At 40.4% G+C, this 27,475-nt stretch overlaps 3 protein-coding genes across 4 annotated transcripts; 1 reads left to right on the forward strand and 2 right to left on the reverse strand.

Moving 5' to 3' along the window:
* The first annotated feature begins 678 nt into the window (after window positions 1-678).
* msx1a (muscle segment homeobox 1a) lies at window positions 679-2,191 on the forward strand. Its single transcript, XM_084927930.1, has 2 exons — window positions 679-1,376; window positions 1,581-2,191. The coding sequence occupies exons 1-2, from the start codon at window positions 944-946 to the stop codon at window positions 1,997-1,999; spliced, it is 852 nt and encodes a 283-aa protein (XP_084784056.1). The 5' UTR covers window positions 679-943; the 3' UTR covers window positions 2,000-2,191.
* Window positions 2,192-10,934: 8,743 nt separating this feature from the next.
* LOC146386702 (cytokine-like protein 1) lies at window positions 10,935-12,811 on the reverse strand. Its single transcript, XM_084927931.1, has 4 exons — window positions 12,597-12,811; window positions 12,468-12,512; window positions 11,954-12,100; window positions 10,935-11,854 (listed from the first exon to the last, which is right to left on the reverse strand). The coding sequence occupies exons 1-4, from the start codon at window positions 12,741-12,743 to the stop codon at window positions 11,753-11,755; spliced, it is 441 nt and encodes a 146-aa protein (XP_084784057.1). The 5' UTR covers window positions 12,744-12,811; the 3' UTR covers window positions 10,935-11,752.
* Window positions 12,812-13,421: 610 nt separating this feature from the next.
* LOC146386703 (limbin-like) lies at window positions 13,422-27,256 on the reverse strand. 2 transcript variants are annotated; one of them, XM_084927932.1, is made up of 23 exons: window positions 26,726-27,256; window positions 25,970-26,042; window positions 25,515-25,696; window positions 25,334-25,390; window positions 25,046-25,232; window positions 24,848-24,948; window positions 24,654-24,719; window positions 24,375-24,509; window positions 24,047-24,186; window positions 23,541-23,865; window positions 22,864-23,103; window positions 22,511-22,686; window positions 22,131-22,290; window positions 21,834-22,010; window positions 21,432-21,730; window positions 20,969-21,143; window positions 20,030-20,164; window positions 19,586-19,813; window positions 19,206-19,438; window positions 19,019-19,106; window positions 18,717-18,892; window positions 14,202-14,303; window positions 13,422-13,961 (listed from the first exon to the last, which is right to left on the reverse strand). In XM_084927932.1, exons 1-23 carry the CDS (start codon window positions 26,948-26,950, stop codon window positions 13,565-13,567), a joined length of 4,077 nt encoding a protein of 1,358 aa, XP_084784058.1. In that variant the 5' UTR covers window positions 26,951-27,256; the 3' UTR covers window positions 13,422-13,564. The 2 variants fall into 2 exon arrangements, with proteins under 2 accessions (XP_084784058.1, XP_084784059.1); XM_084927933.1 differs by lacking the exon at window positions 20,030-20,164.
* Between the last annotated feature and the right edge of the window lie 219 nt (window positions 27,257-27,475).

Genomic DNA, 27,475 nt, shown 5'->3' on the forward strand with positions numbered 1-27,475 from the left:
CCCCCCCCCCCCCCCTTTTTTTTTTTTAATGCAGGGGGAATAGATAGCTTTAGTGGGTTTATATAAAACACCCTCTTCGTGGAGTGGCCAGAAAATGAGAGGGTATGCGAGCTACATCCAGGAAAATCAGTGACAGTCCGGGATTAAAATATCTCTCCGTGGCTCCCACTCATCATCAGTTTTCAGGGTTTTTGTTTTTTTGTTTTTTTGTACTTTAAGGGATGGAGTCAAAGAAGGGGAAAAAAAAAAATCCCACTGACACCCCCCCCCCCCCCCCCCAGCCCGATAATTACCCCTAAATGACTGCGAAGGCCTGTGTGTTTCAATCTGATTAGAGCCCCCGCAGCCATCAATAAACTGCGCACTCCAAGAGGGGTGCGTGGCACGGAGGAAGAGGGAGGAAATTGTTGTGCAACAGTCAGGACTTACCTAAAGCACTGCGAGGCCAAAGTGGAAAATGAGTCGACCCAGTCAAAATGTTTGAGACTGTATAGTTGTGTTATCAAACATGGCAAACGAGTAGGGGCAATAATAGAAGGAACCCACACGCCTTTAAACCACCCTTTTCATGGTTGGAGCTTTACTCACTAGAATGGTAGTGGTGGTGGAGTGATTGGGGGCGAGGGGGTGGGGTGTGGGGGTTGATGAAACCACACTCCATCAAGAGTTTTGTCGTGTTTATGTTTATCTGACATTGGTTGTTGCAAAAAAAAGAAGAAGAAAAAAAAGAAACTTTCTTCAGCCCCCTTTCACTCCGGGTCCAGCCCACGTCTTCCCTGATTGGCTGCCTCTCTGTCCACGTCTGCTTTATTATAGGAGCTGCGCTCCAATTTGGCCACACAAACATGAGGATACCGTCACATTAGGGCAGCACCTCAATAGCATCTCTTCCCCACGACACTGCTTTGTAACGAGTCGTTTCAGCGGTGCCGGTCGGCCCTGTATGGCCCCATCGATATCCATGTCCGCTCTGGCTGCTGGTTTGAAGGCTGAAGATATTTCTCCCCGCTCGGTTCTCGTCAGCAGAGGCGAAATGCAGACCAGCTTGAGTCCCACGGGGGAGACCGGGAAGCCAAAAGTCCCTATTCTGCCCTTCAGCGTAGAGGCGCTGATGGCTGACAGGAAACCCAGCAAAGAGGTGCCATCGCCGGATCCTGCTTCTGTAGCCGGGACGTCCCAAGTGCTGGGAAAGGGGGCGCGGATGGGTTCTTTTGGTAGCCTGGATACACCAGTCTCGACTTTACCTATGAGCTCTACATTTTCAGTGGGCGAGATCATGAACATGCCCGAAGACGTGCTGATTAAACCCGAGAGCCCGGACAGTAAAGACAGGACTTCGTGGATACAGAGTCCACGCTTTTCTCCCACATCTCCAAGTAAGTTTAAGTTTCAGTTAAGTTACTAAATTAGAATTTAAAAATGTCTCTTAACGATATAAGCATATGTAAGCGAGAATATCTAGTTTTTTTCTCTTGGTATTGTGTTTTACATGTCTGTAATACTTTCTGTTGGTCTTGTGTTGATCTGGCATTGCGCGTCGACACCAGAGTTTTGAATTAAATCGTTCTGTCTTCCCATAGGAAGGCTGAGTCCTCCTGCCTGTCCACTGCGAAAACACAAGACGAACAGAAAGCCCCGGACCCCCTTCACCACATCCCAGCTGCTCGCCCTAGAGAGGAAGTTCCGCCAGAAGCAGTACCTTTCTATCGCCGAGCGTGCAGAGTTCTCCAGTTCTCTCAACCTGACGGAGACCCAGGTTAAAATCTGGTTTCAGAACAGAAGAGCTAAGGCCAAACGCCTGCAAGAGGCAGAACTTGAAAAACTGAAAATGGCAGCAAAGCCTATGCTGCCTCCGGCTTTCGGGATTTCCTTTCCTCTCGGTACGCACGTCCCCGCGTCCTATGCAGGGTCGCATCCGTTCCAGAGGCACTCGCTGCCGGTTTCTCCGGTTGGACTGTACGCCGCTCACGTCGGATACAGTATGTATCACCTCGCTTGACAAGGACGGAGGACGAGGGCAGCGAGCAGCGGGACGCAAAGGGGGGGTTAAGGATGTTTTGTGAGGGCCCCTATTGAGAGGGGACCCCTTTGGACCAGTGAGGTGACACTGCACCACATAAAGAAGAATCCTGGTGCCGAGGTCAGTGTCACACCTTGTCAGGTGAGGGCGAGGCTTCTTCACAGAACCCCCCCCCCCCCCCCCCCTTCTGAGGCTCTTGAAGTTTAGGCACTTCTCTAGACCTCGCCAGTAAGTTCCCACACTGCAAAAATAATCCAACTTTAATTCGTCATTTAATGTCAACTGTGTTGTGCCGAAATGAATTTGAACGAAGGAGAACATAAACAATGTAAAATCTTATTTGAATAAATAGGATGAGACTTTAAATGACTTTAAGGTGGACATTTTTGCGGCGCGGAGGTAGAAAACAGCTTAAACCTGTAGCCCTATGGTATATCACTAATGGACTTTTAAGTATGGACTGTAGTGCTGTGGCCACACAGCTCACTCCTTCGTGAGTGCTTACAGCCAGGTGAAAAGGCGAAAGGGCTGCACATCAGAGACTATGCACCAAAAAAAACTTTAGGTTGGGCTTTTTTTTTAATTGCATCTGTAGGCTGCTGCCACACCACAACATCCATACTTTTCATTTTCTTTCTTTCTTTTTATTGCATTCATATCAATGCGTAACTATAGTGGGTTACTAAATCCAGTATCGGTGAGTGCTCTTTTGTGAATTTTGAAAACCACAGCATTTTTTTTATTGTTATTTTTATTATTTTCTTATGACAGCACTGTCTGTTGTCGGATTGATTCCCTTCGAAAGGGATAATTGTACTGTAAAATAATGTATATTTGAAGAATATCCTCATCTATATTATGAATATATTTGTGACATAACTTAACAATAAATTGTTTATTCTTTTTTCACTGAGAGGTTGCTCGTTTTGACTGACAGGATGCACACTGTTGCGCCGACGGTGAGGCGAATTACTGTAAGGAAAAAAAATCTAACTGAAAACTTTAGTCAGTATTTAATCTTTTTAACGCCTTAATGAACAGAAAAAAAATATTTCTTCTACTTAAAAAAATCTCTATCAGGTCTATTAAGGAGTAGAAATTAAAAACAGGCTTCTAATGAGCTCGATGACTTCAACATTTAATTATTATTTTTATTTTAAAACGTCACAGGGACGATTAAAGGCTTCAAGTGACCCATACTGACAGAGTGACAATAGAAAGCCCCACATTTGCTTTAGTTTTCCTTGCAGTTGAGCCTGTCACACTCACTGTGCGCTCCGGCTGGTGTGCGCCGTGAATTTAAACTTGTCACATGTTATTTGGTGGAATGTATTGCTACAGCTGTCGCCTCTCGCTTTGAAACAACTAACCTAGATTTTGTTGGCGCCAGAAGAGTTTAGAGGGGGTGGAGATTGCGGGAGAGGAAGAAAGAGAAAGAGAAGGGGGTGAGACAACCAGTTGTGCTGACTTCAAAACACGCCGATAAATATTGGGAGATTGCTTCTCCGGGGCTAAACTCCTCGTAAACTATCCGCTTGAGTGTCATTATGTGCATTTAGGGTGTAAAACGAGCCAGGTGACACCTCACTTTGAGGGGGAAGACAGGGTGTCAGGAGCCATGTGGCACATAAAGAAAACATCTTAACCTGAATTTGAACACCGGAGTCATTTTCTGCCATCAGGAGGAATTAAATGACAAAAACTGCGGATCAGATAAAGGAGGAGGAGGTGGAGAAGGCGTGGGGGGTGGGGATTACAGGCCACTCCACAGCAGTTTTAAAGGCTTTCTCTTGACTTTCCTGCCATTCAAGCAGGGGTTAAACTCGAGTAAAATAATTGCTGTAATGAGCAAAGGCAATCTGCCACAGACAGAGGCCGGCTCCAGCGTGGCTGTAGCTCCAGGCAAGGCGGAACTTTTATCATTCCTAAAATGTCAACGGGGGACTGGGACGGGCAACACTCCTCAGTGCGCCGTGATTTCCTCCTCCTCAGTTCTGAAAGATTTCTGTCCTGGAAAGTGTTCCCAAAAAGTTTCCCATTTATTCAGGCACTCTCAAAGACACGTTTCTCCTTCGGCTTCGAAGTTGCAATATTACAGCTTTCAGACTGAGTTAAGGTAAAGTGTTTTTTTTTCTTTCGATTTGATTTATACCCGTTTTTTAAATTTCATCTATTTTTCTCAGATAACCTCCAGTCCAGTCCATCCATGAGGGATGAATTAATACATAATCCCCGACAATAGGTTCAAATCACACGGATGAACGCTCTATCTGAAAAAGAAGAGAAACTTGACACAAAAGAGCCTAAGGGGATCGGCCGATTCTTTGAAACTCTTTCATTCTTTTGTCTCCAGCACTCTATCTTGCCAGGAGCCAAACAGAAAACAAAAGTCACTTGTTTAGATCATCCAAAAGATCACAGGAGGCTGTTTGACTCCGTAGTAAAACCTCTTGACCCTCACGAAAGAAAAATGGGTTATTAGATGCCGTCAAAGCAGGATAAATGATTAAGGAATGGGCCCTTTACTCTGTATTAATTTTTCATGTGGGATAGGCCTGCGTTATGTGGCTCTTTGGGCTGAATTATTAAATGAAGTATCTCAGGAAAAAAAAAAACATATCACACAATTCGTGTTAGCCCCGATCAATTACGATGATCAGTGTGAATTTGTAGTTTTAGGAAACAGCTAACTGAAAAAACGCCGACTGGCCTTTCTTTGAAGCGTATTAAGCCATGATTATGGGTTAAACTGATGGCTGTTCTCTTTATTTTCAAAACGATACAATTCATTATTTTACCCGTGTGCTACTTGATCATTAAAGAAGCTTAGAGAATAAAACCAAGTAGAGATTATGAAAGCACTTACATCTGAGTTAAAGAAAGTTCGGAAATTTGTTACTGTAATTTGATGTTGTGTCCTAAATAAATACAATTATGGTACAACTGTGTAAATGATTTGAAAATGTCTGCACATTAAGGGTATCGATTTTTATTAAAAGAGACCATATATTTTTAAATACAAAAAGTTCGAGTGTTACCAAGATATGTTGACTTTGCAAATGTTATAAACAACAAGTGTAAAGAACGATGCTCACAATAGGCTATTGTTATTACTTAAAAAAATAAATACGGAGACATTTTTGACCTTACACCTTTTTAAAACCAAAATCCATAAAATCTGAAACCCCCCAACTTTTTTCAGGTACCACAACACCATCTACTGTTCGCAGAGTAACATAACACAGCCTGGTTTGTTCCAGTAATAATAATAATAATAACTGCCAAATTGCAAAGTTTGACCTAACCAAAACCATCCATTTAAAACGCATGAATTACTAAGGCTTAATACACAATGCGATTATTCATATTTTGTTTAGTGGTAAGCCTTTGGTTCTTTTCAACTTAAACGTTTATTTTCTTAGTGAGCAAAATAAATTATTATTATTATGAATAACAATAATATATTATAGCTATTTTCGAAATACTTCTGTTAAAACAAAAGAAACATTTCGTGGGCGCTTGTTGAGGATTGATTGTAGTAACATTAGATAAACTTTTAAAGCATTTAACTCCCATATTAATAAGTTAATGTAAATTATGTGATTTTTTTTTCTTAAAAATAATTAATTGAACACTGAGTAATGTCAAATACGCATCCATGCTCTGTAACTAAAGGCAGGATTTAAAGTGGAATGTAACATGAAAGGAGATGGAACCCTAACATCCGCTCTGATGTGAGCGCCAGTAGATTTTTGTTTTTCTTTGTGCACAGACTGTGTTCAACTGTTTTCATGGATTTAGCCAACTGGAGTCTGCGATATATTAGCACCTATTATATGAGCTATCATACGATCATGACTGGGTTCCACTCCTTAACCAGTTTCAGTTCAGTATAAAGGCGGAATTTGGCAATAGAAACTAGAGAGCATCATCAGCTTGCTACCTTCAACCTAATCTAATAGTGACCATGGACACCGCAGCCTGTCCTGCACCAGGAAAAATCTCTGTAAACGGTACTGTAACTTAGCATGCTTTTCCTACTTTAAGTTAAAGTATTTAATTTCTTTAAAAAAACAAAAACAAAAAACCAAAAAATCTACAGATCCAGTGTCAAATAGGAAAAACAGAGAAAATAAATTTCATCTTTGGCAAATATCACTTGCTGATAAGTTCTTACATTTTGAAAACACTTTCTCTCTCCTGCCCTGTTTTTTTTTTTTTAACCTATTTCCCCATTAGAGTGAAGCTAACAAACATATAGCTATTAATTAACCCACGAATAAAGGCCTCAGCAATACTGTGAAACCCTTCAGTGAAAACTAAAAGATTAGGACAATATTAATGTTAGAAAGCTCGTAAAAAAGATGACTATTCAACCCAAATTTGCGGGAATTTATGGGAATATAGGGAATTTACAAAAGAGAATTTTTTATTTTAAAGTTCAATAATCTCTCAGTAGTAGTTTGGCATATATGACGGTGGGCGTATATGCGCTCACAGGATCAGATTTTATATCAGTTTCATTTAAATATATTTGTTTTAAACCAATAGTTTATCAATTAGTCACCACTGTCATCTGTTTGTCAAATATATATATATGGTATTACAAATGTTGCATGCAGAATATATAGATTACTGGATTACTGTCCTTCTCGCGCTTACGTGGACGGTAAGGCCCACCGGAGGGGGCAGTACCGTTTTGGCTCCGTTACGAGTCACACAGGCCCTCGATGGCCTGTGCCCGTGACCTGACTTTGCATGTGGCTCAGGTCGTTAACCACGGGGACAACAAAGAGGCCATCAGGAGTGGAACTGTTAAATGATTCGTTTACAACCACGTTTGTTGAACTGCATCGGTGCCCTGCTGACCCGAGCGAGCGAGCTCATAATCTGAACTGTGCGTTTAAAAGGTGCCTTTACTGCAGGCGTGGGAGAAACGTGGCTCTGCAGTATGAGAGTTTTGAATCGCCATGCAGCCCGAACACTTACTACACAGCCACATTTGCCAAACGGGGTAATTATTGTAACTATCGCGTTGAGTGCGCCAGTCATCTAGTGGAAAACAAGGGGGAAACATTTTGTTATGCGCTCTAATGAGGCAGCGTTTTCTTTTAAAGTGCAATAAAAGTGCTAAATGTGATGGAAAATTGCCTGAAAACCCCGTAAACCAAACGAAATCACAAAGTGCATCAGAGATCCTTTCATGTAAATAAGTTTATGATCTGTCATTTATAAGGACATTTATTTCAGCAAGGCAGACAATGATTTCTGTCACCCTTCGGCAAAGTTGTGCTTTTATTGTGCAGCATTTAACATTTTTGGTGCAGTGTCACAGGACATAAAATTGTTTAATAACTTGGCCGCATGTGGTTTAAATGCTCTGTTCTCGTTTGCCTTAAAAGAAGGTGGATTCTGAGGCTCTAGAACGATGATTAATAAGCTCAGCAATTAAGCTTTATTAGCGCACTGCAGGCGGATTTCTTAACGAGCCGTTTGCTGCTAACTTTTTCGTCTATGCAGGGTAGGTTAATTAGCTGTGAAGAGTTCAGACCTGATGATTCAGAATGCAGAAAATTGATCAAATAAAATGCTTATGCAACATGATCCAAACTATATATATATATATATACACACACACACACACATATATATATATATATATATATATATATATATATATATACATATATATATACATATATGCACTGAACTTCAAATGGTCCAGCTGTATTATACTTGTGACAGAGTTTAACCCGAGTTGGGTTAAGTGGATTAATAAGAGATTAATAATAACAAATAATTAAATTCAGAGAGGTGTATAAACACATAGCGAGTGACTGAGTGATTGAAGAAGAAACATTCAATGCAACATAGGAATCCCCCAGCAGCCTACACCTATTGCAGTGCAAGGGTGTATTCAGGGTCACCTGATCCAACCCTATCAATATACCATATCAAAAAGGAAAGTTTTAAGCCTAATCTTAAAAGCGGAAACAGAAGAAGAAGAGGGGCCTGAAATCTGAAGGCTCTGTCTCTCATTCTACTTTTAAATACTCTAGGAACCACAAGTAAACCTGCAGTCTGAGAGTGAAGAACTCTAATGGGGTGATGTGGTACTCTGATGTCATTAAGATACAATGAGACTGATTATTAAAGAACTTGTATTTGAGTAGCAGGATTTTAATTTCGATTCTAGATTTAACAGGGAGCCAATGAAGGGAAGCCAATAGCCATAGGAGTAATATGCTCTATTTCTAGTCCCTGTCAGCACTCTTGCTGCAGCATTTTAGATTAACTGAAGGGTTTTCAGGGAGTTTTTAGTCCAGCCTAGAAGTAATAAATGCTGCACTGAACTAGTTTTTCAGCGACACTCTAAAATAATTTTATAGATAGTGCGCAAATGGAAGAAAGCAGTCCTAGATATTTGTTCAAAATGTGCATTTAAGGACATGTCCTCATCAAAAAGGACTCTAAGATTCCCAACAGTGTTACTGGAGGCCAGAGTAATGCCATCCAGAGTAAGCATTTGGCTAGAAACTGCATTTCTAAGATTTTCAGGGCCTCAGTTTTATCTTAATTTAAAAGCAGAAAATTTGAGGTCATCCAGGTCTTTAAGACATTACTGTAGTTAACTAATTGGTGTGTGTTATCTGGCTTCATGGACAGATAAAGTTGGGTGTCATCTGCATAGTTACTACTGATACTGCCTAAGGGAAGCATGTATAATGTAAACAGAACTGGTCCTCGCACAGAACCCTGTGGAACTCCATAATAAACCTTAGTGTGTGAAGAGGACTCTCCGTTTACATGAGCAAACTGGAGTCTACTAAATAGATATGATTCAAACCACGTCAGCACAGTACCTTTAATATCTACAGCATGTTCTAATCGCAGTAATAAAATGTTATTGTCAACAGTATTAAACGCTGCACTGAAATCTACCAGGACAAGCACAGAGATGAGTCCACTGTCAGAGGCTGAAAGAAGATCACTTGTAACCTTCACTAAAGCTCTGAAACCGGATTGAAACTCTTCAAATAAACAATTCCACCGCATATGTTCAGTTAGCTGTTTTACAACTACTCTTTCAAGAATTTTTGAAATAAATGCAAGGATGGAAAATGGCTTATAATTACCTAAGACGGATAGGTCAAGTGATGGCTTCTGAACAAAATGAGTCAGAGGGTGATGATTGCTTAAAAAATACTGCAATTGAAAGATAAACAGCGTAAGACCCTTTAAAAGTGTTTTTTCTAGTATTACTTTCATTCAAAGGTTAGGTTTAAAATGCATTTCTGTTGCAGATGTACAACATGTAGAATGATATAAGATGTAGAATTATAGGTCAATCAGCACCACCTTGTGACAGATCAGAGCACTGTCAAAATCCTTCTAAAGCTGAGACTTGACTATGAAACAAATGAGAACTACCTATCAAGGATAAATCCAGTATCTGAATATTAAAACCAAAGTCCCTCCAAGTCTTAATGAATAGATTGACACTGTTAGGGGAATCTTTATAATGGAGAGGTTGACTTTCTTGCCAAACTCTAAAGGAGACACCTTTCTAAAGAAGTTGAAGAAATGGGTCGCCTTTATGTAAGCTGAGGAGCAAGCTACCTTTTTGTAAGAATGCAGTGCAATGCAGTATCTCACCTGTTCTGTTTTTCTTGATTTAAATTACTGAATAAAAAGAAAAAAGAAAAGAGAGAGAGAGACAACACAGTCTAGATGTACTTATGTCCAGCTGTTTTAGAGCTCAACAATACACTGAACACATTAGGTAATCTCAGTCTGTAATGTTTAAAAATGCAAATCTAACAACAAGCTGGGGTGGCACATAAGGCATCAGTAAACTTGGGACAAATTTAAAACATAATACTTTACACTTGCAACATCAGATACATCAATTACTCTAAAAAATAAACAAAAAAGCAAACCTAGATCAGAATTTCAGACTACTTTTGAATAGTATTGATGTATTGATGTCAAATGGAAAATTCAAGAGATAAATAATTCACTAGAATTTTCAACTGGTTACTTTCGTGAAGCATGTTGTTGTTTTGGCCATTCTTTCTATGACTCGACAGTGAAAGAAAAGAGCAACTTTGTCATGTAAAAATAATTAAGCCTCTTGTCTTTTAAAATGAGAATGTCTAATAGGTAATGCTGTACCTTACAGGTAATTTCAAGCACTCCATTTTATTTTTATACTGATATGAACGGAAACCAAGGACTTGCATCGCCACAGAGGCCAGTATTCAAAACACCATGACCTCATCCAAAATGACTCATAAAGCAGATCTATTTATAATTGTTTGAATGACATCCAAGCAGTAATATAGGGTGCTGAGAAAAGTGCTGTATACATAAAAAGCAAAATTTCAGCCTGTGATGAGAAAACAGTTTCACACTTTGAAAAATGTATGTGAAAAGAGGACAACTTGTTCTTGTATATTTTAGTTTTGAAAGGTCAACAAATCCCAGAATTCTTTTCTGTCTGTCTGTATAAATTAACAAAAGTAGGAAATTTTCTGTAGGTTGGTTGTGTGGTTTCGGCAACAGAGGGCAGCAAAGGCCACAACTCACATCTGGGAAGAACAGTCTTGAAAATCCAAGATTTCAGCATAATTATTTGTCCAAGTAACCTTGTGTGGCCAAAATGCCAAAATTAAATAAAAAGTAATTTTGTCTGTGGATTTCTTTCAGTCACAGTTAATGGGTCACATTTCAAAACACATCCACGCTTACTGAAGAGACAAATGACACAGTGGTAACTCAATACAGAACAGCTTTAAATAAAAAACAAAAAGCTTTCTAATTAAGTTAAATTAATCAATAAGAGCTGAATGAAAATTAAGTTAAGAGTATGAATAATGTTTTCATGGAGGGCTCCTCTGCTGACTCACCCTCCAGTTCTTTTCTTTTTGTTTTTATAATCCCTTCTTTCCAAAAACAACTGGCAGACATTTTTTTAATAACTCTGAAGAACAAATCAACAAGGGCATGAACTCTGACAGATAAAGAGATGGTTTATTGCATATGTGGGTAATCATGGGTAAGTACTCATAAAAGGCAGTGAGTTTCTCTCTCTGATAGTGATACATCTATTATTTTACATTCAGTCTGCTTAAGGCCGTTGATCCATGATATTCATTCAGCATGAGTACAAGCAGCAGAACTGACACAACTCTTTCAAACCCTATCAGAAGGAACATACTGTACAAGCATGGCAGATATCTATTTCTCGCATAACACTTTCCCCACCATGTTCAGGTCTTCAGATGTTTACAAAATGCGTTACAGTGCTCCCTCAAATACATGTTTGTCAGGCTACAGGTTGCGACAACAACGGTATATTTCTCTTAATGACACGCGGAGCTTTGATCAGCCCTGGTAAGTAAGCAGCGGTTAAGGCTGGCTCCCTTGGTTTGTTATTTCAAGGTTTTCATCGGCATGGTTGGCATTCAGCAAATTTCCTGTGGAAAGTTCTGCACTCCTTGCTGGAATGTAGCCATGCATGTCCAATAACATGAGTGTGTACCCAACTGGGTACAGTGTGAAACAGCACTGCGTGCACTACCAAAGCCTTATGATGTGTTTATGCTGCATCTGATACACTTTAGTATGTGGTGTTTATGGTGCATGTTCTACCATTCTACGTGTTGTTACTGTGGTATTTATATGAATGTAACAGCCCAGCGTATGCCCGGATATCTGTGTTTTTGTTGATCATCTGTCCTCTTGGAGCAGCTGAAGCCTGTCCTCTGCATAGTAAGGACTGGTGTTTCCAGTATCAATAGCCTGGCAGTCGTCTGTGAAAAACACCAAGTCCTGCCAAGAAACAAGAAACAAGAAACATGTGGTGTAGCTGCTCTACTTGAAAAACATAAAAGCTCAAAAAGAAACCCACACACACTGCGGAGTGCTTACCCGATAACAGATTCTGGTGATGATGCTGTAAAGGTTCTGGATTTTGCGCTTCAGCAGAACCATTCTGGGTTTCTCTCTGCAGTACTGGTTGGGATGGTTCAACACCACGTAAAGAAAGTCACGGAGCTTGGTAGTGATGCAGGAGTTCTGGAGTCATGAAACAAGTATTTACATTCAATCTCCAAGAGAAATACTTCCAGTTTTTATTATTATTCTTTTCTTTCTTTCTTTCTTTCTTTCTTTCTTTCTTTTGCACAGCACAGCTGTCAAACTGCAAACATCTGCACATCAGGTCAAATCAAAGCTTAAGATTTTGTGCCTTGGGCATTCTCAGTGCACATATCCAAACTGTACAAATTTGCCACAGGAAATATTTGTCTTGTGCCAGTTTAACAGAGTGGGCGACAACTAAATTAGTCAGTTGATTTTGTATTAAATTGATACATTTAGCGCTTCATTTACTGGGAAATTATACAGTAAAAGAAAATGAACATTAAAAAAATGAACAACTTACATGCACGTCCAGGAAGATGGTAGGCAGAATCTCAGCACATGTTTTCTGCAACCCAGCAAACATGAGCGTTGAGTTAAATAACTGGTGGCATCAAGATGCCAAAAACGCCACAAACGTAGACTCTCTTACCGTGCGATGAGAAGTGTGTATTTTATCCAGCAGCGTCATGATTTCTTTGCTCAGGTCGAGAGCTCTGGAGTAGCAGGTCGGAGGTGTGCACTCCGACAGCCACACGAGGCTGGAGAGGCACAGGAGAGCTGCGAGTCCCAGCTTCATGTCGGATAACGCTCTGCAGACGGCGATACTCAGGACTGGACTGGTAGAGCCTGTCAAGTAGTACAGAGGAGGGCCGGCTGCTGTTTTAAGGATGGAGTGGAAGAAAAAAAAAAAACACGTAGGATGACGTGGAGGAGCAGCACAGCTCACACACAAAAAAACCCCAAAAAGACATTTGGGATCTTCTGCGTTGTGGAGAGCAAATCAGCCATGTCTAAATAGCAGCAGTGACTGATTTCTCCCTGCTGACAATGGACGGACGGATTTTGCGGTGTTTTCTGTCCTACTGCCCGTCATTACGTAAAAGCAAGATATTAATGAGAGCTAAGACAAAAGTCAGCCACTTTGTACGTCAAATCATCTGACCTGCAGTCACGAAGTTCATTAGTAGAAATCACAGGTGTGAGCGTGTTTGGAAACTTTGTATCCGTTTGTCCAATGTAGGGCTTTTAACACAGATGTTTGAAAGTAGCAGCTTTCTCATTAGCACACAGCTACAAGGTTTCACTTTGGCATGTTCCTTTCTCCTATTATTGATTAGTGAAGTTTTGCCTTTTGGGAAGATGTTTAGGACAAGGCCACGACATAACAATTTATTACTCAACCATTGGTCATTTCTGACCAGCTTATTAGCAATCGGAATTATTGAGAAGACAGAGAGAAATGACTGGAAACAACTTAAGCCAGCTGATTTTATTAAAAAATAAAACAAAGTCAGATCATATAAACACTTTGTGAAGTACCAGATTTTTTTTTGGAGCATGATCATATATAAAATACCATCCTCATTAAAAACAATAATACAAAAGGCAAGACAAATTTCAAGGTAGGTTTGTTGGGGCCACTGAACCTTTCTTCAGATTGAGGAAATTCCTCTTCCTTTTTCTATTTGGGACATCTACACTGTTACATGATTCAGGTGGATCCCGGAAAACAAACAGCTTTTCCCCGGTTGCTGGGCTCCCCGGCGCACAGCAAGCAGAGGCTGAAGTCGTGTGTTCCTCTGCTTCCTTTACCGTGTCCACAACTTCTTCTCTTCCACTGTCGCTCTGCTGCTCTTTAACAGGCAGCCCAGATTTATAAACCGGTTGCTGTGCTTTGCTACAGCTGTTCTTCTTTCCCTTCTCCTTAGTCAGCAGCGGTGCAGTATCCCCTTGAAGCACAAGACTGGACCTGGGGAGCAGTTTTTCCATCAGACTTTGCCTCTTTTCCTGGAGTCTGTGAGATTTGGAGGACAAAGGAGCTTTTGTTAGCAGGACTAGAGTGTTAACGCGCTTACCTCATGCGTGTGGTCACCGCAGCCAAACCATGCAATCCGACAGGCACATTTCACTTCAATTTAAGGATCTGACAGTAATATCTGGTGACCACTAAACTACAAATTAGCCTTGGCTGTGGTGTAACATGAAGTCTTTATATGGTGGTTGGTAGAAGAACAAAGAAATGTGTTTAACTCACCCCTCTTTATCCACAGCACAACTTGGAATATTCAGCATATTTTTATGCACCACATCTTCTCTCAGTTTGACAGGAAGAACTCTGTTCAGCTCCTCAGCACACCTAAACAAAAAGTCACCAACAGAATACAAAACTGTCAGCTGCTTTACAAAGTCTGCAGACAACTGGTTTAATAAAACAATTCCTAACTATTCACACACTGTAATAATTCATTAGATTTGTGATCTCACATTTAGAGAAAAATGATTAAATATTTTATCTCCTTCATAGTAGGAGATATTTAATTAATAAATCCGGATAAGTCTAACTGAAAAAACCTTTAGGAGAATTACTATATTTTTATGATTGCCTTCAAAACACAGAGTCGCTCTTAGGTAGGCAGTCTTTATTTTGACAGCATACAGTGCAAGTCTTCTGGTTTCTCTGTACTTGTGACACTTCATGGACAATATCTGTCAAAATGCAAATGAGTCATCAACAGGGTTTTGTAATGGGGGGACTATATGTGTTACATTAGCTATGCAGCGAGCAGATGGCATGGACAGAACCTCTGAACACCTACCTATGGATTTAATACAGCATGCTATGTAAAATCCATGTGGGGCTCAAATAATTCTCCTACACTGTAGGTATATTATGATGAATAAGGTGATTTTCAAGTTGCCAAAACTGCTGTTTCAACATGAAAGTCTAAAATCAACATGAACAGTGAAAAGCCAAGAAAACTCAAATAGCCATTGAACCAAGCTGCCTCAGTATTTTGAGTTTTGTCAACATTTGCTTTTTGCAGTGTATTAAAGCAAACTGTAGTATTGGATAGAGGGAAATTTAAAGCCTGACCACTTTGGAGCAACCTGATTGCTTTATATTAGTGTCCAAATTAGCAAAGGACACTGACAAATCAAGGGAGACTTTTGTCCTCAGAACAGCAGACATAACTACCAACTCTTCAACACAGGAGTTCACAGACTATATGTGTGTATAAATAATGTTTAAATATGAGTCAAAAGATCAGATTTCAGATCACTTTTGGTACTCTGAATGATGTTAGAGTGAGCATATATTTCTAATATGGCTCTCAAGAACACAGCTTTGGCTTGGAGCACACAAGCCCTGCCTATCTGCCGTGTTTATGAGGGGCAGCCAATGGAAAGAGCGCTGGCTTCTTGGATGATGGTCTTAAAGGGAGAAGAGCTGAAAGGGCTTCTTTCAGACAGAGGGGCAGCACTAAAGGCCCAGTAAGAATTATTTTGAACTGTAAATCATGTAAAGCTACTGTAGCACAGTCCAGCGAATAAAATAGGGAGCTAAAAATGAATATAATAGTCACTGTTAAAATTAAACAATACTATACAGGGAGTGCAGAATTATTAGGCAAATGAGTATTTTGTCCACATCATCCTCTTCATGCATGTTGTCTTACTCCAAGCTGTATAGGCTCGAAAGCCTACTACCAATTAAGCATATTAGGTGATGTGCATCTCTGTAATGAGAAGGGGTGTGGTCTAATGACATCAACACCCTATATCAGGTGTGCATAATTATTAGGCAACGTCCTTTCCTTTGGCAAAATGGGTCAAAAGAAGGACTTGACAGGCTCAGAAAAGTCAAAAATAGTGAGATATCTTGCAGAGGGATGCAGCAGTCTCAAAATTGCAAAGCTTCTGAAGCGTGATCATCGAACAATCAAGCGTTTCATTCAAAATAGTCAACTGGGTCGCAAGAAGCGTGTGGAAAAACCAAGGCGCAAAATAACTGCCCATGAACTGAGAAAAGTCAAGCGTGCAGCTGCCAAGATGCCACTTGCCACCAGTTTGGCCATATTTCAGAGCTGCAACATCACTGGAGTGCCCAAAAGCACAAGGTGTGCAATACTCAGAGACATGGCCAAGGTAAGAAAGGCTGAAAGACGACCACCACTGAACAAGACACACAAGCTGAAACGTCAAGACTGGGCCAAGAAATATCTCAAGACTGATTTTTCTAAGGTTTTATGGACTGATGAAATGAGAGTGAGTCTTGGTGGGCCAGTTGGATGGGCCCATGGCTGGATTGGTGAAGGGCAGAGAGCTCCAGTCCGACTCAGACGCCAGCAAGGTGGAGGTGGAGTACTGGTTTGGGCTGGTATCATCAAAGATGAGCTTGTGGGGCCTTTTCGGGTTGAGGATGGAGTCAAGCTCAACTCCCAGTCCTACTGCCAGTTTCTGGAAGACACCTTCTTCAAGCAGTGGTACAGGAAGAAGTCTGCATCCTTCAAGAAAAACATGATTTTCATGCAGGACAATGCTCCATCACACGCGTCCAAGTACTCCACAGCGTGGCTGGCAAGAAAGGGTATAAAAGAAGAAAAACTAATGACATGGCCTCCTTGTTCACCTGATCTGAACTCCATTGAGAACCTGTGGTCCATCATCAAATGTGAGATTTACAAGGAGGGAAAACAGTACACCTCTCTGAACAGTGTCTGGGAGGCTGTGGTTGCTGCTGCACGCAATGTTGATGGTGAACAGATCAAAACACTGACAGAATCCATGGATGGCAGGCTTTTGAGTGTCCTTGCAAAGAAAGGTGGCTATATTGGTCGCTGATTTGTTTTTGTTTTGTTTTTGAATGTCAGAAATGTATATTTGTGAATGTGGAGATGTTATATTGGTTTCACTGGTAAAAATAAATAATTGGAATGGGTATATATTTGTTTTTTGTTAAGTTGCCTAATAATTATGCACAGTAATAGTCACCTGCACACACAGATATCCCCCTAAAATAGCTAAAACTAAAAACTACTTCCAAAAACATTCAGCTTTGCTATTAATGAGTTTTTGGGTTCATTGAGAACATGGTTGTTGTTCAATAATAAAATTATTCCTCAAAAATACAACTTGCCTAATAATTCTGCACTCCCTGTATACATGAATTCTCTTTTGAATAAAACTAAAACAGCTGTTAAGAATTGGTGAACTCCATTCTCCAAACAAAAAGCAGAAACAAAAGAACTAATGAAAAGAAAAACACATGTCTTGCATATTGTTCCAAACTTTTCACTCCCTTGTCCTTTGGCCAGAAGCTCAGATCCAAAGCATGAGGCATCATTCATCAGTAAAATAATCCAGACTCAGCGGGGTGCAGACAAAACTGTTCCAGTGCACCAGGACAAGAGGGGAAATTAAATGATGAGTAAAATCATTTATCTCTTTATCTTGGCTCAGGGAAAACAGCTTTTGTTATTTACATTTAAGACAATACGCAGAGATGGTTGTTTCAGCTGGCTGCTGGGAAAACACAGAGTTTTGTTTCTTCTCAAATAAAAGACTTCAAATATATTTTCTTAAAAAACAGAACTTGAACTGTTGAGACTGGCTATGTACTAGCAGAAAGAAAAAAAGAAAAACAAAACATTATCATTTCCTTAGCAAGACTAGACCAACTTGTTGTTGGGTGACCAACTTGTTGTTGCATGTAGGTTATGTATGCTGGAGACCCAACTTAAAACTGAGGATTTTAAATGATGAGAAGTAATTTCATCTAACTTCATTTACCTTCATTAAATCACTCAGCTAAACAAGGAACAAACAATCTTTAAAGTTTCAGTAAAAGAGCATGACACACATTAAATACTGCACAGCTATAATAGATTAAGCCAAGAGTCAAACTAATAGCATTATGCTCCAATATGTCCAATTTAAATTTCCTCAAAGAACTTCACCGTCTAATGTTATTGCCCTGATAAAAAAATTATACATTTTATTGCTCAATCAAGATTAGTGGCTGCACTTGATATTCTGTTGCTTTCTTGTGAGTCATCTACTCCATTGGCATTTGTGCTGGACTGAACCAGTGTCCCAGCCTCATGTGTGAATCAGACTGAATCTGTAATTTACTCACCTGCTTAAGAGAGCCCCCAGGCTCTTAGGATGTACTCATTATAGGTATCCTACAAAGCCTGAGCACGTTTGACCTCCAAAGTCCAGCTGTGTGCAGTGATTGCTGTGTACAGTGCCTGATAACGGTTAAGTGTAGCATGCCCTGATGCAGTATACCCATAGTGTGATCACTAACCATGCCCAGGCACAGAACTGCAACAAGTCAGTGAAGGATGACTTCATGAAAAATCGTATAAAGTAATGAATAAATCTATAAAGCTGGTGGAAAGACACCATTTCCAAAATCAATGAAAACACAAAAGTTCTTTCATTGTGTTTTCTGCTGCGTTTGGCTATGTTCTTAGCATATGTATTAATTTCACTCATTAAAGATTGCAATTTTGTTGTCAACCATTTCTACCTGCTCATTTACATTACTTCCCTTTTCCCTAGCAAACTGTAGTGGTTATGTTATTCTGTTCAGATGTTCCTTCAGGAAAAAAAAAGTTGATAATCTCTTTGACAGAACTCTATTTACTGTTACAATATAATAAGATTCACTCTCATAAGTCAAACGCACTGAACACTGTTGACAGATGATGTATGAACTTCCAGATTCTTATAAAAGGATAGAAACTCAGAACCTGGTTCTTACCCTGGGTGTTCCTGTTCTGCAGACCCTGAGGGAGGGTGCTGCTTGGGGCACAGGGCATCACTGATTGAAAGGAGTTCACTTTCAGGCAGGGTTGGGAGAAGGAGACGTAGGGCCTCCAGGAGAACCTCGGTAGACACATGACACCGCTTGACCAGCTGAGATGCAAAGTCCAGATCCTGTAACGAAGAGCAGTGCAGAGTATTCGTTAGCCCACATTTTGTCTGAACTAACTGGTACAAAGTTTTGATTGCTTTTATTACACATATTATCCAAACACTTATCATGGGAAAAAAACCTGAGACCTGGTCACAGTTTGCATACAGTCTCTTGAGCTCCATTTGTTCTTTTAAATCTTCCATGCTTTGACTCTTGGCAGTCATTAAGTGAAACCTGAAAACATCAGAGTTTCCACATTGTGAAATGGAACGGCTTATATCAACATCCCCCAAATCCTCATTGCTCTCTAAATAATGCTGAATAACAGCTTACCTCTCAGCCATCAGTGAAGTAACCTGCTCACACTTATAAAGTGCATCCTGAAGGATGGCCCCCATCCTGCAATCTGTCTGCAACTGAAACACGGTTTCTTGCTCACAGTTCTCATCTCCCACACCAGAGTCCTCCTGATGTGTTTTACTTGACTTTATAGTGGGCTGAGACATTTGCAGGCTGTCCAACTTTGTTCTTTCCTCCTGAAGCTGTTGCTCTGCTTCCTCTAGGCCCTGTGGCAAAAGTCAAAGTGACCTTCAAATAGCCATGTCTCAGAAGAAACCCAATAATTAAAGATAAAAATGAAAAATTTCACAGAATGAAAATTTATAGGCTTCAGGAGAGAAGCAGCTACCACACACAAGTCAGATACTACCTACCAAGCAGTGGCTTTGTAGACTCTGAGCCATGTCTTGTCTCTCCAAATGTTTCCTTTCTTTGAGCTGTTGAACAAGCAGGCTATGGAGAGTCAGCATTGCTCTGCAGGTCTCCAAAACTTTGGTTCGCCTCTCAGCCTTATGGTAATGGACAATAGCCATTTGCACAGCCAGGCTGTCTGCCTGAGAGTGCAGATCATCTTCTCTCTCATGCTTCATCTCCTCCAACACCTGCCATATTGAGAACGGATGATTTTCAGTCATCTGGTATAAACTCAAAACCTACTGATGCACAATTTTGATGTTAAACTCAAACTGTCTTCAAGACTTATGGTTTTCTTTGCTCTGTGAATTTCCTGGATCACTTTAACATGCTGTAAAAATACAGGATGATAATAAATAAACTTAAAAATCAATTATCATCAAGGTTTTAGGAAACAGCTATACCTTGCTCATTATACTGCTCTCCATCTCCTTCTCCCTCTCATATAGTTGAATCCTATCCTTAAGCTTTTTCTGGAAAAGTTGCAGGTCGGATGTGTCTGCTTTCTGTCTGGCCTCACTGGTTTTCCCCTTGGATTGCTGCAAAAAGCCACAGTATCCGGAAGGTGGTTGGGGAAGAACTCCAAGCTCAATGTCATGACGTGATCAGAAATGAAGCCACTCTGTGGATCCCCTTTATAATTTCTCAATAACAATGTACACTCATCCAGCAGCCACACAATTGAGGATTACAGCAGTGTGGTTTTCCACTGGCCGTTTTCTCTTATTCATATGAGAAGACATTAAAAGCATCTTTATCTCTAGTTGTAGCTTAATGGGGGTCAGTTTCTTACTTTGAGTTACCTTAAGAATATTATAAAGAGATTCAAAACAAGAAGATATTAATGCATACTGAATAAACATGGAAAAAAAATTTCCCATGGGAAAAATGCCACGAACTGACTCAAAAGAACTTATCAATACCAGAATGCATAAAGGCCTGGTGATGAAAATGAGATGAGTGCTTTACCACCACATTACATGCCTCCATAAAACGGTGCATGCTTTGATCAGCGTTTCCCAGGGAAATTTAATTCAGAGCATTGCCTGCAGTTGAAAAACTGCAGTGCAAAGAAGCTAAATTGTTTAGCCATACTACTTTAGCTAATGCCTTTTAAAAGAAGTGGGGGAGAAATCTATGACGGCATTGTTGATTTAATTTTAAGTTTAGTGAATAAGGCAGGAAAAAGCCCCCCACCCAATCCATCCACTTTCCAATTCAGGGTAGCACGAACTTTTTTTCAAACTATGAAATGAATGACAATCAGTACAATATGCAATTCTATACAGCAACATTTTAAGAGCATTTAAAATGAACTGAGTAACATGTGATTATATACGCACCATCTGTTTCTCGCTCTCCTTCCTCCAAGCTGCCAGAGCACACAGAAGTTTAGTTCTGGCGACAGCGTGTGGCATCACCAGACAGCGATCTATCACAGAGAGACATTTCTGAAACTCCAGTTTCATCTTTAGCCTGTCATCTTCAGACAGAGTTAGCTGGGACAAACACAAACACCTATGATAGAAAGGAAAAGAGAAAAGTGACAGGTGAACCAGCTTGACTCTTCTAAACTTACTGGGTACCATTATCCAATGTATATATTATTTATAAAAGATAAAAAGTTCCTTGGAAGTAAACAGTGTGTTGCATCTGCTACCATTGCAGCTGCTTTAAGAATTCCCACCTGCTATCATCCTAAACTTGTGGAACCAGTTTGTTGTTTCTTTCTTTGATTTTCCATCTTCTACTGGGACCGCATACACAATCTTTAGTTTCTGAAATCAGTAAAATTGCCTCACTGACCTGAAGAAATCTTTGCAGCGTGTCCTAAGTGCCTTCTGCTCCTGTAGCTCTTTCTCCATGTCTTCCTTCAGAGCCTCCCTGGTGGAGCTGAGGATACGCAAGGCTGCCTTGCCTTCCTGGTGCAGTCTTTCCTGACCCACCAGGAGAGCACTCGCTCCCTGTCCTGATCCTTGCCCTGGTTCCATCTGCAGTGGAAAGTCTTGCTCTCCTGGAGGCAAGAGGGCTAATACAGCCTGAGCTGCAGAAGGCTGGATGGCTTTGATGTCTGCTATGGCACCCTGGATCACACGCATGGTGACCTAAAGAACAGGTATGAGATCAACCTCACTTTATATTTATGCAACTTCATGTCTCACAGGAGAAAACTGACACACAAAGTGATGTGAAGTCTGAGTGTGGCACCTTGCGGATGTCTGCAGCAGCTTCCTCATCCAGGTTGTTGATAAGCTCTGCTAGCTCCAAGCTGTGAGCTGTCAGTAAATTCTGCCAACAGTGCAGATGCTGTCCTACCTCTATCCCTCCCTCCAGACCCTTGCACATGTTCGACAGGTCCTTCTGTCTCTGTTTGTGGACCGTCACCTGAACAAGGCAAAAAAAAGGATTTCATTTTTCAAACGGAAATACCTTGCAAAACAGATATTTTTGACATCAGTTACAATGAATAAATGCAGAGACCTGTGTATATCCACTTCTGCTCACCATGTCAGATATGAGCTCCCTCCTCTTCTTAATCAGTCCGCAATGCATGGCTCTCCTCTCCTGCTTCAGTGCCTCATCCAGTCTCTGTCTCAGCATCACCAGCTCTTTCTGAGCCTTCTCCTGCAGGTGGTCGACCTGCACTGCAGGCAGTTTGCTCCCTCTGGTGGAGAAGGGAGCAGAATACCACAGTGAAACAACTCTAGCATAGTGTACTTGTAGATATCAACAAGATTTTTAAAAACACTAGAGCATTTATGTCCCTGAACTTTTAGATACTGCATATTTTGTTTTGTATATATCACATGATTACCAGACATGTTTCAGTTATTTTTTTATTAAGACGCAGGAACATTTGTGTTTTTTTTTAAATTGGCACCAACCCCCTGATGTAAGTGAACCAGCTGTCCAAGTTGCTGGAGGTGCTGGAGAAAGTGTCAGAAATCAGGCTGTTAAGGCTGTGGAGACTGTGCACCAGAAACTTCCTCTGTGCGCTGCGTTCAGCTAGCACATAGCGCAGATTGGCAAGGACTACATCCAGCACCTCCTCTAGCTGATCCTGGATAAAAACAAACAAAAACAAAACAACAACTTTATGAATTCATCGCTATTTACATTCTTTGTGTTTCATGTTAATGTTTCACACAAGTGTAGATGTATGCATATCACAACATTTTTATTTAAACAGGCATGACAATTAAATGATAACCCAACTCAACAGGCTCTGACTGTTCACCTGACAAGTAAAGTATTCGTGCTGAAGATTCTTGGCTGTGCTCTTCTCCAACTCTCCCATCCTGGTGGCCTCCTCCAGTTCCTCTGAGAAAATCTTGTGCAGCTCCACCCGTCGCCACTCAATGATCTGCCTCTGGAGCTTCGCTGAGGCCTCTTCATGACGAACCAATAAGATGCGTTGAAGCTGACTCTGGCTCAACTTGTGCAGCTTCTCCAGGAGGACACTACACTGAAGAAGTTCCTGAGATTTCAAGATTTCAAAATTAATCTTAAAGTTGTGAAAGTGAAATCTTTCTTCTAACACATGTTTATATTTATTTTATTCATAGAAACCTTCATATTCCAAAACAGTTGTTGTACTTGCGGTGCCTCTGCCATAGTGGTTTAACGATTACATTTCAGTCAGCCCTTGATGGCTGGGGTCCCCCATCACAGCAGGTAGCTCTACATGTTTAAGTTGGCAGTTTTACGGCAGATGCCCTACACCCTACTACACTACAGAGCTATACGAGCTGCCAGTGTGACTGAACTGTTAAAAACAAAACTAGTATACACACCTTGATTCAGAACAGATTTCTTCCTTTGTCCAATTTCATAAACACTGACCTAGTAGTTTTTGTGTAATCCCAAAATGCTAACATTGGCAGAGTTAACAATGCAAAAACAGATTGTTACTACCGGTTGATCTGCATGTTGACACAGAAGCTCAGCCTGGGCCTTCTCAGCAGCCTCTCTGCAGTGCTCTGCTTCCATTTCTTCCCGAGTCTCCAGGTTACACTGACCCGCCAAGGCAACCATGCGAGCCCCTCGCTCCTCCTTGAGCCGTCCCTCCATGCCTAGCAGCTGCCCGTGAAGCACACTAAGCAGCCTCTCCTGGGCTTGAGCACTGGCCTGGCCCTGAAATTGAAGTCTGGCAAGCAAGGAGGACATCACGTCCTTGTAAATCTGAACCCGGATGGCTTCCAGGTTATTGGTGGCATGTAGCAGTGAAGACATTTCAAGACTAAAGAGATAAAACACACAATAAACAGAATAAGGTGGTATGTTGCAGGTATTGATTTTGACATAATGTAGAAAAAGGAACAACTTTACAGTAACACAATTAACGATTCATTTTTGTACTAATTGTTTTTTGGTATTGTTCCATTAATGGAAATTAAGTCATGCTGGGCTGATCTACTCACTTTTCCAAAGCCCTGTACATGTTCTGTGGATCCTCCAGAACCATGGTGTCCACAATCTTGTCTTCAAATGTTGCCTCATCCTTGACTGTCTCACTCAAGTTGGAGTCTGCAAACTCAGGGTCTGAATCACTTCTGTTTCTCTGAAGCAAAAGAAACACCATACGGCAGAATGAAGATGAAGAACAAAACAAAAGAACATATACAGACATTACTATGCAAATGAAATATATTGCAATAAGCATTAAGCATTGTTATAGCAACTGCATTTAAATTGTTCATGGTCAATATTACACTTTATCCTTAGGTTTAAGAGATGAACTTGTGATACCCTTTTTTGAAGAAGATTCAGTCTAGTTCTGAGTCCTATCACGTTTATGGTCAGAAACCCCAGCAGCAGCAGCACCATGGTGACAAAGAACCCAGCAACAAATCCAGCAAAATGAACACCGTGGTTAGGATAGATCTAAAAGAGAGACCTATATGTCACACTTACAATTAAGTCCCTTTTATGAACACGCTAAATATAACACTGAAGAAATGACAACAATAAACAACTTATGCTGTCATGTAGATTTTGTTACAAATTAAGGCGCTGCCCCAAACTTACCCTGTCTGTGGAATTCATCCTCAGCGTTAGATTAGCCCTTAATGGGCCAAACATGCTGACATCATTCTGTGGAACCAAGAAAGAAATAAACAACCAGGCTAACAGGACTGGAAATGACCTTATTATCCTGCAAATTAGGATCTAGAAAGCTTTGGTTTGACAGTGTTGCCAATTAGGAAGATTGAAAAAAGTACCTGTGAGGCATTAGAGAAGGTGAGAAAAGCTGGAAGGTCAAGGACTTCGCTCTTTTGACTCCTTACGTGAGCAGTATAATTGAGAACAACTTGAGATCCAGCTAAGTGAGCAAAATAAACATATCAACTGCCGAAGCAGCATGCAGACATAGTCTGGCTAAAAATAATCTTCTTAAACATCCTCATTCCCAAACATACCCAACAACGACTCAATGGCAAATGTCTGGTAGCCTCTTTCCACAACCCTGCCTTCAGATTTTAGAGGTACTAATCCTGAAATCGAGTCCCGGATAGCCACCTGAGATAGGTTGGTGCCACCCACAGGGCCCACGTTGCGAACCAGCAGAAAGAACGTCAACTGAGGGGGATCAGTGTCAAGTTTCACCTTGGTCACATGATTGAAAAATAAATTTATATCATGTTAATTGGTTCATTAAATGTGCATTTATCAAAGGGTTTTAAATTCTTTCAATATTGTTGATGTACCTGTGCACACTTGTGAAATTTTACCCCAAATGCAGCTGGAGGCACCACACTCTGAACCTGCAGGATTATAAAAAAGCAAAAAAAACCAAAACAATATATATTTAGTTTCTTCCAACACAATAATCTTTTCCTTTGATTTTTTTTTCTGGAATAGTTTAGTAATAATCATGTAGAAACATACCTGAGGCAGCGAGTGGCCCAGGTTATATCTGGTGAGGGTGCTTCTGCTGTTCCTGAGGTGCAAGCCATTTGATACATAGGAAAATGAAGAGTAAAAAGAGTGTCCCCACGGACCAGCAGGAGCTGAAGAAGCGAGAGGGCCCCTCCCGAAAAATGCTTTAGCCTCACCAATTTCCACTGTACCTGTCAGGTAAATGTGTATACATGGTGCTTGAACAGCTTGAAAAAAGCAGCTACAAAAGCTGAAAGAGAGCCTGTATATCACACATTCCCCAAGCAAAACTATTACAGCGTTCATTATGGAAATTTACACTCAAATGAACAACACAAGTGGGCAAAAAAAGCACAACCAAACATTATTTTTCACATCATGGAGTAATGTACAGTTGAATCAGCATATTATTTCATTATTTTAAAAGTTATTTTCTGTGTTATTGGCTTAGAAAAAGCACAAACCATCCTTTCTAAGTAATGGGTCTGCTGATTGTCCACCTAGGTCATGTTGTATTGAATCCATACTGGCAAGGATCTGATGGGATAAGAGCATTAAGAGGTACACATGTATTATATTAAATATGTAATTATGTTACGGCCAGCAGTTATGGTCAGAGGTTTACATGCACTCATCACGATAGTGATTGTCATGGTAATTTTGAATTATTTATTTTCACCGCTCTTTTTAAAGGGTGGAATATTTGCATACATATTTAATGATTTGGTAGAATTCTCCTTTTCAGATCTTCACTGAGTTCCTTGGACTTTCCCATTGTTCTGAGCACTGATCAATCCATGAGTGGTATCAAACAAATCCTTTTTATGGTGTTAAAAAGAAACTAACAGTTGTAGTCAGTCATGATCACCAAGGAGAAGGATTAGAGAAAATCCAACATAAATTCAAACTTGTGCACATAGTTCTTGTTTTTTAGAGCCATTGAAGATGGAGCGGTACCATCATTCCACCAGTTCATAGAAATCATTAAAAGCCCCCAAATTACCATGAAAGTCAAGCTCATGATGAGTGGATGTAAACTTATGACTGCAACTGTAAAAACGAAAACAAAAAAACAACAACAAACAAACAAAAACAAGGGTTTGTTACGAAAGAACGGTTTATTTATTTAGATGATGTGAATCAATCTATTGGTTGCTAAATTTAATTTCCAGCTGACAGCTAAACAAATACCATTGACTTTTTACCACTGAGCAACTCACCCTATGTTTCACAGGGAAAGAAGATGTTGTGTGCCATGATGTACTCAGGGCAGTGCCGTTATAACAAGACTGGTTTCCAGTTGTGTCCTCCAAAACACCGGTGCGCCTTGTTACATCGGGACAGCAATGTGAATATAAAAAGGCTGGAGAAAAACACGATACTTCGATATTTAAGAAATATATACATATTGCGACCCTCTCCACGGTAAAGTGTACCCGAAGCATTCGTGACTTGGTGTGCTACCACCGAGGGAAGCCGCTAGCTAACTGTCTGCATTGTGTCTGCACTTCACTGTGCTGTGGCGACGAAAACATTTCTCTAGCTTTTCTTGAGAAACACCTAATGTAACAGCGTCTCCGGTGCTCAAGAACGTCGTCCTTGAATTTTAACATATACGGAGAAACGGCATACGCTGTTTCAACGATTTGTAGACCTAAACAAAGCCAAGCTTCATAATAACCGCTACTGCGGAAAAACTTCGGAAAACATCTCCAAAACTTGGGAAGAACTGTTTAACTCCAAGAAAGTCAAGAAGAACAAAGTACACTGGATAGTTTCCGGTCTGTGGTTTCAAAATAAAATAAAATATCAGCCTAAAATCAAATACTTTTATAGCGCTAGAAAAAAACCACATATGTTAAGAAACTCTAAGTTTGTTGGAAATCTTTTTTTCTCTTACTTGTGTCAGTGTTCTTATAGACATTGACTCCCTTATTTTTATGCAGAGATAATTCATCGTGCTTTAACAT

Source organism: Perissodus microlepis, chromosome 5 (assembly GCF_051167445.1).
Source record: "Perissodus microlepis isolate ML-2025 ecotype Zambia chromosome 5, ASM5116744v1, whole genome shotgun sequence".
NCBI lineage: Eukaryota > Metazoa > Chordata > Actinopteri > Cichliformes > Cichlidae > Perissodus > Perissodus microlepis.